At 46.3% G+C, this 13,003-nt stretch overlaps 1 protein-coding gene across 5 annotated transcripts in view; it reads right to left on the bottom strand.

Moving 5' to 3' along the window:
• LOC147427467 (Small GTP-binding protein) overlaps positions 1-13,003 on the bottom strand; it is a 93,800-nt gene that overhangs the window by 58,017 nt on the left and 22,780 nt on the right. For all 5 annotated transcript variants that reach the window (XR_015185945.1, XM_086496457.1, XM_086496459.1 and 2 more), the window contains exons 2-3: positions 893-1,069; positions 505-594 (exon numbers count right to left, since the gene is read on the bottom strand). Coding sequence is in view for 4 of the 5 variants with exons in the window: in XM_086496457.1 (XP_086352583.1) it covers positions 505-594; positions 893-1,069 (267 nt within the window). In the remaining variant the exon portion in view is untranslated. The remainder of the gene's footprint in view (positions 1-504; positions 595-892; positions 1,070-13,003) is intronic.

Below are 13,003 nucleotides of genomic sequence, written 5' to 3'. Positions count from 1 at the left end.
TTGACATTGCTCACATCTGGTCCTTGCCCACCGCTCCCTTCTTATGTTGAAAAATGAAGAGGGAAATCTGCTGGTCAACTGACAGAGGGTGCAGAAGTGGATGGGGTCAGACCCTGTTGCTGCACACGCGGGGGGGGGAGTGTTCAGGAGGATTTTTGGGGCATGTGCATTGACAGATCTTGGTGGCGGCGGCCAGAGTGTGCAGGTGGCAGGGACGAGGTGCGCAGGGTGCGTCAGGCTAAGCAACAGGTAGAGATGGCATAATAGCCTAAAGAGTCAACAACCCATGGCAGCCCCCAAGCAGGGCTCACAGACACCAAGACAGCAGCGTGAAGAATAAGCCGTTAAGGGGGGGAAAAAGGCGGGGGTACAAAATCATGATGTCCTGTAGACATCAAAATTAGGATACATGCGCAGAGAATGAAATCCCCAAATTATATGAAGAGAGAGAGCTTATTGGTGCTAGATACAAGTCAAAAGTGGCAGGAAAGATAAGAGGCAAACCTCATAAGAAAAGTCAACATGACCTGGCGTGTCAATCAAGTTCAAACAGTATGGAACCCCATCCTTCGTTACATATCGCATTCGTGCTGCCTGTAAGAGATGAAAGCTAATTGTTACATAGAATTTTGTAAAAATTTAACATCATTCTCATGAGCATTACTGCTTTCCCAAGGTTGAAAAATAAGGAACTTCATGATCTTACAGCTCAAAATCATGCAATTGTACAAAAAAACAAAAAACAAAAAAAAATCTGGTATCAATGAATCAGTAAATTCTGGTTTCAATAAATCAGTGGAAACCTCAGCTAACGACAATGGATAGGAAGAATACAGTTACTTAAATAAAATAAGAAATGAAGGTCCAAATAAATGCTCTGGGAGGGAGGTACCTGCAGCTTGATGGTAATCCCTCTCTCTCTTTCAAGATCCATATTATCCAGAAACTGCTGCTTCATTTCTCTATCACTCACGGTACCGGTTGTTTGAAGAAGCTTATCTGCCAATGTTGACTTGCCATGGTCAATATGGGCAATTATAGAGAAATTTCTAATCTGGGACACTGGAACCTACAATTAAATAAAGATGTGAACAAAGTCTTCAACATGACAATAGAATGTGATTGCAACTTTCATAACATACATTGGGTGCCTTCCAAATTCAAAATGCAAAAAGAGAAAAATGTCACCAACATATGAAGAAAGAAAGCCTCTTGCATAACATAATTCAGTAATGATGGACCTCTACAGGACCATAATTCCTCAACAAGCCCTTAGCAATCGACTTGCCTTACAACATCATGCAGTCATCATACTAAAAACTCTTTTAAATCATTGCATGTACAAAAAACTCTGACATTAGAAACTATAAAATGGGATTGAAATATAATCCAAACCCTGGATAACTTTGACTCATACACAAGTAAAAATCTCTTCACACATCCCAATCATGCCTCCATCCTAGTATAATACCTGTGCCATTTCATTAAACTTAGTTGCTCCAAAAGAATACATACCTAAACCATACAAGGCTATACGCTGGCTTATTCTGAACCGAACTCCTAGGAAGAATATCAATAATATGGCCTTTTGGGTAATCTTTCCTTATCTAAGCCTTGTTTTGTTACTAATTTCACCTTTTGTCCAAATGGGGCTCCAATATCTTCCATAAGCAGATTAGGGAGTGAGGGCTGTTTTGTGGCTATGCCCAGCTATACATGAGCTATGTAGTGTATGGTACGGATTCAATACGTGCGGTACAGCTGATTCAGTAGTGTACAGAACGGATTCAGTACGTACGGTACAGCTGAGAAGCAGTAGCTCCCTTATCCATCTTGTAGGGATAATGAAGAGTGCAGCAAGTAGGGCACCACGTGCCGTAGGATAAACTCGAACAAATGACAAAATCAAAGCATTCCAAGGCAAGTCCCCTCCCACTACAGGATGCAGATGTGGGGGTGGTCTCCATGACAAAAACATAACCACAAGTCACCCTCCTGCTAGCTGAAAATCTGCAGCCTGATCAGCCCTTCACGCTCTCCCAAACCACTAGGCTCTGATACAATGTTAGTGCAGCCAAAGGTGTGGTGACACGGGAGCACGAGGAAAAGAGAGGAAAATAAATGAAATACAATGTTATATTAAACGTCTTCAAAAGGCCAAAATGACCTATGAGATCAAACTGATACAATCGTGGTGGATCTAATACAATGTCTGGGTGCAAAATAAAATGAAGTAAAATAAAAGCTAAAGCTAAAATGAACATCAGTGTCCGAGGATGTCCGGCATCGGACGTTGTCCGAGGATGTATTGCAACGGTCGCTGAAGAATATCGTCGATGTCTGCGTTGGTAAATAGTCGTACTGGACGTCTCCCATGCCGTGCTAGAATAGCCTTGATCCTCTGATGGAGCTTCCGTTGATGTCATGGTGGCCCTCGTAGACGTGGGCGTCTAGCTCTCACAAGCTCAATGGCTCTATCAATCAATATACCTCTGGTAAAGGTAGACTTTGAAGTCTGTTGTGAAGCTTGCTCATCTGACTACTGAGTCTTTGCTCTAAAGAAATTGGTGATTTCCCATTTCCCTCTTTGAATGTCTCCCACTATCTAATCTCTTGCGGAAAGCTCTAGCAAAAACAACCCGAGGCATCTCTGATCCTGATATCTCTAGCCAATGGTCCAAAGTCCTCTCTGAATAGACAGAGAAAGCGGCCTCATATCTCATAGCACACGGGACAACGACATATGTGATGTAACTCTGTCGCTGGCTCTATATGACAACTAGAAAATCCTGGCCTCTGCTGGTACTCTCCTAAATCTACCAGTCTCACTCTCAAGCTGGTGCGATGATGTACACATCTGACCAATAGCACATCGTATCTCATGGGATAAATGAGTGTCCATATAGGCAGGTCCGATCATAAATCCATCCTCTGTGACTCGTGAGCCGGAGAATATGCTGTCTGTAGAAATCAATCCACATGCCAAGATCTCGTATCGGCTCTATCCATGTCCTCTCAGTGTTTAGTTGAATCAAATCCTGTCTGATGAGGCAGGCAATCCCATTATCTCGGTCCGTGCGAGGGACAAGGAGGGTGCATCAAGGGAGTACTTGAAGGTGGGTAGTCTGTCCATACTAAAAGCATGTAGCTGAAACCAAGATTTCATTTGTGCATACCAACAAGATGTGTCTCCCTGTGAGGTAAAGACTCCAAAGCTAGGCGAGCATATTTATCTTTGGGGAGATCCCAGATACTGTGTATAAAAGAGATGGATCTGGTAAGTGCCGCTATCATGTTATGACCAGCGGGGAAGCAGCAAGCTCTACACGAATAATCTCATGTGGTACAAAGGCCTTGACCCTAATCTTTCAAGAAATCATAGAGACTAGAGGCCTCTACATACATCATACATCTCCATCCATCAGTATTGCCAGCTCGGCTATGATGGTCTATGGATGGTCCACATATCTGCACCCCATAGAGCATAGCTTAAGTAACCAATGTGTCAAATAGTCGGAGCTTTGTTCGAGGTTCCTGAAACTGAGTCTACGAATACATCCTCCCCAAAGATACATTTGCTCTCTCGTCAGTCTGGTCTCTGTTGCTCTCCTCAAGGAAAACACTCGACCACTGAAGACAACTCCGAAGTGAGTGTATGTGTATGTATACTCAACTGTCTGCTGACCATATGTGAAGGTCCGCGCACATTGCCTGACCCACTGTGCTGTGGTGTTGAACACCATAGCTTTGGTCTTGCCAAGGTTCAACGACAAGCCGCTATCACTAGCAAATGTGTGCAAATGCATCCAACTGAGATCAACTTAATATCATCTGCATACACTAGTAATGAAATCCATGTCCCTACTAGCTGTGCTCCTTTCTCATTTCCCCTCTCAATCCCTCTCAAGGTAATCTGCAACCTTATCTACATACAAACCAAACAAGTAGGGGAGAGTGGGCATCCCTGTTTCACTGGAGTGAATATGCTGAGAGAACCCCTCGGGAGTACGAACCAGCCCTACAACTGTCCTGTATAAAGCCATGACTTCCCAGATCAACTCTGTGGGTACTCCCATCTCCTATAATCTTTGCATCAATCGATGCTTTGGGAACCATATCAAATGCTGCGAAAATCCACAAAAAGTACAATAAATTCTCTGATCATGTGATATGCTTTCCTCAATAACAGCTCTGAGTGTCAATATATGATCAAGAGAAGAAAAACCCCTCATGAAACCTACCTGGCGCGCGCGAGACAGAGAGGAATGAAATGAAATGAAATGTTATATTAACGTCTTCAAAAGGCCAAAATGACCTATGAGACCAGTCTATTACAAATGGTGAATCTAATACCATGTCTGGGTACAAAAGAACTAGAAACTACTGCTAGAATCCATCCTCATCTTCATTTTGGATAGAGAGAGAGAGAGAGAGAGAAATGAAATGTTATATTAATGTCTTCAAAAGGCCACAATGACCTATGAGACCCGAAAGTTACAAAGTGGTGGATCTGATACAAAGTCAGAGTAACAAAATAACCTAGCAACAGTACAAAACAAAGAGAGAGAGAGAGAGAGAGAGAGAGAGAGAGAGAGAGAGAGAGAAATGAAATGAAATGTTATATTAACGTCTTCGAGAGGCCAAAATGACCTATGAGACCAAAAAAGTTACAATTGGTGAATTTGATACCATGTCTAAGAACAGAAAGTACAAAGAACTAAGACTAAAAACACTAAAACACTAAGGAAATGAATCTGAAGCTGATCCGGAACTGGAACGAGGATCAGAGAGAAAAGAAAGAAAGAAAGAAAGATTTTTAACGTCTATGTCAGGCCGAAATCGGCCTATGAGACAAATCAAATGTACATGGTGTGTATGTCATCCGTCTATCGGAAAGACAAATGAAACAGCAGAGAGAGAGAGAGAGAGAGAGAGAGAGAGAGAGAGAGAGAGAGAGAGAGAGAGAGAGAGAGAGAGAGAAATGAAATGAAATGTTATATTAACGTCTTCAAAAGGCCAAAATGACCTATGAGACCAATCAGTTACAAAATAGTGAATCTAATACCATGTCTGGGTACAAAAGAACTAGAAAAGAACTAGAAGTGGAACAAAATACTACTACTACTACTACAATCTAAAACTACGTGGGTGTAGCAGCTGATACAATAGGTACCCGGTAAACTGGATGTAACAGTGTGTGAAACAAAGATGGAAGAAATGGTGAGGATCCATCCTCATCTGCACTCTGGATGTCGAGAGAGTATGGCTCGAATCTTCTGTTGTAGTCTCCGTCGATGCTGTGTAGCTCCTCTCCTCAGTCGCGGTCGTCTGTATCTCTGTAGCTCCAATGCTCGGTCGATGAGAGTGCCAGTAGTGGTCGAATGAGTGTGGGACGAGCTCTGCAGTGGTGGCTGCTCCTCTGGCTGTCCCATATCTAGTGAAAAGAAATCTGTAATGTGTCTTTGGGACTGCCTCTCTCTAGCTCTCCCCAGTAAAGTGTCTCTATACCTGTGTAACTCAAGTAGATATAGTCCAAGACATCTCTGATCCTCATAACTCATGACCCTAGATAGAGGACCAAAACCCTCTCTGAATAAGCAGTGGAAACGCCCCCGTATCTCATAGAACATTGTGCAATGACATATGTAGTGCAACTCTGTCTCTGGCTCTCTCTGGCATAATCGGCATATCCTGCTGTCTGCTGGTATCCCTCTGAATCTACCAGTCTCAATCTCGAGCTGATGTGAGGATGTGCGTATCTGACCAATGGCACAACGCAAACCATGAGACATATGTGTGTCCATGTAGCTGGGTCGAATCACAAACCCATCTCCTGTGAGGTGGAGAAGATGCTCTCTATAGAAAGCCATCTTCGTGCTCAACTCCTGAGGCGGCTCTATCCATGTCCTCCTGGTGTCGAGCTGGATCAGGTCCTGACGAATGAGAGAGAGAGAGAGATGAAATGAAATGAAATGTTATATTAACGTCTTCAAAAGGCCAAAGTAACCTATGAGACCAGAAAGTTACAATGCGGTGGATCTGATACAAAGTCAGAGTAACAAAGTACCAACATAACAAAACAAAAGAAAAATACTATGGGATCCTAGACTGGTCGATGTGAACTACGCAAAATGGACAGCTGGCTGGGATAGCTAAATCACAGGAGATCTAGCATCGGGCATTGGCGGATCTCATCAATCTCCTCCATGGTCAGTAGTCTGACCGGGCGTCGTGCATGCCTGGCCAGAGTGCTCCGAATCTTCTGATGGAGCCTCCGTCGATGCTGTGTAGTCCTCCGCAGTCGTGGACGCCTCGATTTCCCCAGCTCAATCGCTCGGTCCATCAATGTGCCTCTGGGGTGAGACGAAAGTGAGCACTGCTGTGGTAGTAGCTCCTGCAGCTGTCCAGTGTCTGCTCTAAAGAAATCTGTGATCCGTCTCTGAGACTGGCTAGCCTCTCCACTCATCAGGCTATCTCTGTGTCTGCGCAGCTCGAGCAAGAACAAACCCAGGCATCTCTGATCCTCGTATCGGTCCAAAACCCTCTCTGAACAAGCAATGGAAGCGGCCTCGTATCTCGTAGTAGACGGGGCAGCGGCATGTGTAGTGCAACTCTGTCTCAGGCTCCATGTCACACAAGGGGCATGTCCTGGCCTCTGCTAGTACTCCGCCGTATCTCCCAGTCTCAATCCGCAGCTGGTGAGAAGATATGCGTAACTGGCCAATAGCACATCGTATCCCATGAGACAAGTGGATGTCCATGTATCTGGGTCTCGTCACAAAACCATCCTCCGTAAGCTGGAGAAGATGCTCTGTGTAGAAAGCCATCTTCGTGCACGGCTCCTGTGCTGGCTGTATCCATGTCCTCCTGGTGTCTAGCTGGGTCAGGTCTTGGCGGATGAGCCTGGTGATCTCAGACTGTGTAAGAGTGAGAGATGGTGCATCCAATGAGTACTGGAAGGGTGGCAACCTGTCTATGTTGAACCCATGCGCCTGAAACCATGATGTCATCTCCCCATACCAGCATGTTGTATCTCCTTGCATGGCTAACTGTCGAGAGGACTAAAGTGCAATGCGAGCATATCTGTCTCTAGGAAGTTCCCACATGCGGTGTATGAAGGAGACTGATCTGGTGAGCGCCTCAACCACTAGTGGGGCTCTGCTCGGATAATGGCACGTGGTACTGATGCCTTGGCTCTGAGATCATAGAGACGAGAGGATTCTCCATGCTCCCCCATCCATCAATGCGACCTGACCTCCCGTGATGATCCAATGAAGGTCCCCATATCTCAGCTCCATAGACCAATGCAGAAGCCACCAAGGTGTCACAGAACCAGAGCTTCGTCCGAGGCTCCAGAAACCGAACCTGCGAACACATCCTCTCCAATCTACCCAATGTTGCATGGGCTCTAGTCAATCTGGTCTCTGCTGCTCTCCTGAGTGAGAATGCAGGTCCACTAAAAACCACTCCAAGGTAAGTGTAAGCATCTGTGTACTCCACAGTCTCCTGGCCATGTGTGAATGTAGGTGCTGACCTCCTGATCCACTATGGGGTGGTATTAAACACCATAACCTTGGTTTTACCAAGGTTGATAGACAAACCACTTTCGTGGGCAAACCTATGCAAAGCATCCAAGTTGACGTTGCATCCCCTCCGGGGATTCGGAGATCAACACAATATGATATATCATCAGCATATAACAAAAGTGGAATCCATGTCCCTACCAGCTGTGCACCTCTATCACCATCGCTCTCGATGTAGTCAGAAACCTCATCCACATACATACCGAATAGAGTAGGAGAGAGCAGGCAACCCTGCTTCACCCCAATAGTGGAGTGAACCGGTGTAGATAGTCCCTCAGGGGTGCGTACATGCCCTACTACTGATCTATACAATGCCATGATCCCCCAAATGAGCTCTGTGGGTACTCCATCTCTTGTAGTCTGCGCATCAATCTAGCTCTGGGTACTGTGTCAAATGCTTTGCAAAAGTCCACAAAGCTACAATAGATCCGTCTCCCATTAGATCTGCCCTCCTCGATGATGGCCCTGACTGTCAAGATATGGTCAAGAGTAGAGAAACCTCTCTTGAACCCTGTCTGCCCAGCTGCACGCATTCCTTCCCTCTCCGCCCATCTACTCAACTGCTGCTCAAGAATGGATGCATACAACCGTGCCAGTGTGTGTCCAATCATGATAGTGCGATAATTCCCAAGCTCCATAGGGTCTCCTGACTTGAAGATAGGTACAATCGTAGATAGGCTCCAAATATCAGGCAAGCCCTCACACATGGCACGGTTAAACATAACTGCTAGAAGCTCTACTGGTAGATCTTTGGCATATATGAAATGCTCAGCCACTAAGCCATCATGATCATATGCTCTCCCAGTCCTCATCTTGTCAATGGCTTTCTTCACCATCTCAGCGGTGAAAAAAGTACATGTGTGTGGGCATGGATCGGGGGGGGGGGGGGGTCGGGAAGGGGCGGCTGTCCAGGTACTGTGTACAAAGATGATGCGTACTGACCCCAGGTCTCTATAGAGGTAACGGTAGGGGAGGGGGGGGGACTGCTCATGAAAGAGCCGCCACGCCTCACGCGAGTCCTGACTCAAGAATAACTGGTATAGATCTTGCTCTAGTCGAGCCAAAAATGCCCTCTTCTTCCAGAGCACCAAGCGTCGGAAGTCAATCTGTGACTGTTTGTGAGTGATGTCCCCCAAAAGCACCTCCCTCTGAAGTCTAGCTCTAGTCTGGCGGCACTCCTCATCATACCAGCTATTCTGAGGCATCCTCCCTGAACGACGTCTCTGCTCAGGCTAGGTATGCCTCTGCTGCTGCATCATGTAATGTCTGTGTCAGTATAGTAGTAAGCTCCTCCAACGGTCGCCCTGGTTCCTCAGTGCATAGGCATCTGTATATCCCGTCTTTGTATACAGAATCCATCTCCCGCGTGAAGGTGTAGCAAGTAGGGGCTACTACCTGTGGCCTGTGTGCTACACTGAACTGGAAGGAGATGGTCATCGACACAAGAGTATGATCCACTGCCACCCCAACCGGTCAGGGCCCAACTGTGAGATCCTGGATACTAGAGATGAGATTCGGCTGTGCCATGACATAATCCACTGTGCTGGCTCCATGTCTATGTGGGAAGCATGTGAAACCTCCCGCAGCAACAGGAAACCTCTACAGGCCATTCAAGATGGCAAGTCCATGTGCAGTGTCCATGTCTATCAGGTGTTGTCCATACTCAGTATATTCCACATCTTGTGATAGTCTAGACAGGCCCGTCTCAACAACATCTAGCTCTCTCAGCATCTCCTCTGAAGTACCATAGAACATTGTCTCGTGATGGGCAGTCCTAGCATTGAAGTCCCCTAAAATGATAATGTCACCATCTCTAGAGAACTCCCATATGTCATCATCCAAAATAGAAAAGGGGGACTGTCCTTAGGGTGATGCATAGACTGACGTACTCGGGGGAAAGTAGCAAATAGCAATGTAAAGCTATCTGCCTGTCTCCGCTTTCAATCTCACCCACATGTACCTAGCCTGCTCATCCCTGTGGGCTATATGTATCAGTGGCTGCAAATCCTCTCTAAATAACATTGCCACTCTTCCTGAGCCCCGTCCTCTCTGCTCTGATCGCGTCTCCTGTCTGTAAGTTGTCTCCCATCTGTATCCACTGATGTGGGGCAAGGATTGCCTAGGGGCCTGATGTGTCTCAAAGTAGAAGATGATGTCTCTTCCAGTAAAATTATCCTCAAAAGCACCCACATCAAGACGCATAGATCCATTACAATTCCAGGTAGCCACTGGTCCCATAAGTCTCGCACCGTCATGTGGAGCGTCGCTCCAGTATTATCACTCTTCCATCTCGATAAAAGGCAATCTTGCCTTTTCCCCTTGCCACTCTAATCTCCGGCATTACCTCCTGCATAAGAGCGATCTGCGAGAGGGTAAGATCATCCCCGACAAAGATGCCCGTCTCTTTAAGAGTTGGCCTTTTCTTCAAGAAGGACTTCTTTGCTTCCATGGAGGGAAAATTAAAGGATGAGCGCCCTTTCTTTTGAGGTTTCCCCACTGTTTCCATTTTTCTTTATGTTGCCCACTCTCCAAGCTCTTGTGTGCGTCGGCTCATGAACCCCCATCAAGGCCATGAGTTCTTTTACCTCCTCGTCCACATTGTCTTTGTCTTTAAGACCGCAAATTCTCACATGTAAAGTGCGCACACGTCTTCTTGCTCCTCCTCTAGTGTTAGATTAATGATAGTGGGTGTGGACATGGAGTTATCTCCTTGCCTTTTCCTTTCTTGGCAGCCTCGATCCATTTCTCGGCTTCATCCGCCTTCTATTGAGTTTTTGTAAGAAAATCCACCCAAGAAGTCGTCATCTCTTTGTGTTGCTCTTCTCTCTCTTTGATGGCCCGTACTTGCTCCTTGATCGTGTTGATTTCTTCGATTACTGAGGGTTGCAATTCGCCCTCTTCCAGTGTGTTTCTTGATCGTGCTTCGGCGAGATCCTTCTTGAGTGACGCAATCTCTTCATCCTGAGTCGTCACCCGATCTTCCAGTGCAGTTATCTTGCTTTCTTGAATCAAAACGCGTCCTTCGAGCATTTTTATTGTGCCCAATATATTGCGGTTCATCTTGGTAATGGTCTCCGTCATTTACTCTTTGCACTTTTGAATGGCATCCTCTAGGGGTCTGCTTTATCATTCAGCTTCCTCATGCTTAATCGTCCCCCGAAAAACGAAAGCCACTAAGCGCACATGTGCATCCACACTATACATACATTGTCTCCCGCATCAAGCATACATTTTGCGTGCCCTTGCAATTTCTGCGAAATCTGCTATCTGAATTTTTGAATTTTCAGGGGTTTTTTGTATTTCTGGAATCTGTCAGCAGATTTCTGAAAATTCCTAAAAATTCCCTGCTGCTGGAAAATTGATGGACCTGTCAGCAGATTTATGAAAATTCCTGAAAATTCCTTGCTGCTAGAAAATTGCTGAAATTTGGGGCGGGGGGGGGGGGGGGGGGGGGGGGGGGGGGGGGGGGGGGGGGATGCAAGGTAAAAAACAGAAAGTGCAGCGGGGCTGGCTGCAGACAGCGGGGCTGGCTGCAGACAGCAGGGCGCAGCACAGGTGGCTGGGCGAGTGGGGGAGCGCAAGGAGGTATGGAAGGGAAGGGGCAGCGCGAGGGCGTGGCAGGTCGGGGAGCGCGAGCAGAGAGAGAGAGAGAGAGAGAGAGAGAGAGATGAAATGAAATGAAATGAAATGATATATTAACGTCTTCAAAAGGCCAAAATGACCTATGAGACCATCAGATACAAAGTGGTGAATCTAATACAATGTCTGAAGTACAAGTACAAAAAGTACTGAAAGTAAAAATGAAAACTGAAATGAAGTGTGAAATGTGAAATGTGAAAATGTAGAATAGGCCCTCAATGACAATCTGGGTGTCGTGCTAGAATGCCTCTGATCCTCTGCTGGAGTCTCCGTCGATGTAGTGTGCTCCTGTGTCTCGGTCGTGGTCGTCTCGATCTCCCGAGCTCAATCGCCTTGTCAATGAGGGTGCCTCTGGTATGAATGCGGGTACAACCCTGTGCTGGTGGTTGGTCTCTTGGCTCCCTCGATCCAAAGAAATCTGTGATCTGTCTCTGCGACTGTCGTACTCCATGTCTCCCCAACAGACTGTCTCTATGTCGGTGTAGCTCAAGTAGATATAAGCCAAGGCATCTCTAGTCTTGATACCTCATGACTCTATCTAGGGGTCCAAAACCCTCCCTGAATAAGCAATGGAAGCGCCCTCATATCTCATAATACACAGTGCAGTGGCATATGTAGTGTAGCTCTGTCTCTGGCTCTCTGCCGCATAGTTGACATATCCTAGACTCTCGTGGTATCCCTCTGAATCTACCCGTCTCAATCTCCAGTTGGTGTGAGGATGTGCGAATCTGACCAATAGCACATCGCAGACCATGAGATAAATGAGTGTCCATGTAGTTCGGACGAGTCACAAACCCATCCCCTGAAAGTTGGAGAAGGTGCTCTTTGTAGAAAGCCATCTTCATGCCCAACTCCTGTATCGGCTCTACCCATGTCCTCCTGGTGTCCAACTGTATAAGATCCTGACGAATGAGTCTAGTGATCTCCGTCCGTGTGACTGGCAGGGAGGGTGCATCCAGGGAATACTGAAAGGGAGGCAATCTATCCATGCTGAGACCATGCCTCTGAAACCATGAGGTCATCTGTGCATACCAACATGATGCATCTCCCTGCATCGCTAACTGTCTAGAGGACTCAAGAGCCAGTCTAGTATATCTACCTCTATGTGTATCCCATAGACTGTGCATAAAGGACACTAATCTGGTAAGAGCCTCAATCTCTATAGGAGGGGCGGCTACCTCCGCTCGAATAATCGCATGTGGTATAGAGGCCTTGGCTCTAATCATCCGGGATATCATAAATACCAAGGGTCTCTCCATGTTCCTCCAACTGTCATGATTCACAAATGGTCCCCAAACTTGGACCCCATAAGCATAGCTGAAGCAACCAAAGTATCAAAGAGCCATAGTTTTGTTCGTGGTTCTTGAAACTGAACCTGCGAACACATCCTCTCTAGCCCTCCTAATGCCGCATAGGCTCTGGATAGTCTAGTCTCTGCTGCTCTCCTCAAGGTAAACCTCGGTCCCATGAATACCACCCCCAGATATGTATATTCATCTGTGTACTCCACAGTGTCCTGGTCATATACGAGTGTAGGTGCCGATCTCTTGACCCACTGTGGTGTGGTGTTAAACACCATAACCTTGGTTTTACCAAGGTTCACAGACAGTCCACTATCCTCTGCAAAGTTGTGCAATGCATCCAAATGTCTTTGCATGCCCTCTGACGACTCTGACATTAACACAATATCATCAGCATATAATAATAAAGGGATCCATGTCCCTGCCAGCTGAGCGCCTCTGTCACCCTCTCTATCAATGTAGTCAGAGACCTCATCTACA

The sequence above is a fragment of the Adiantum capillus-veneris genome, chromosome 23, assembly GCF_014529385.1.
Source record: "Adiantum capillus-veneris isolate H3 chromosome 23, ASM1452938v2, whole genome shotgun sequence".
NCBI classification, from domain to species: domain Eukaryota; kingdom Viridiplantae; phylum Streptophyta; class Polypodiopsida; order Polypodiales; family Pteridaceae; genus Adiantum; species Adiantum capillus-veneris.
This window is presented reverse-complemented; position numbering and strand designations above follow the sequence as displayed.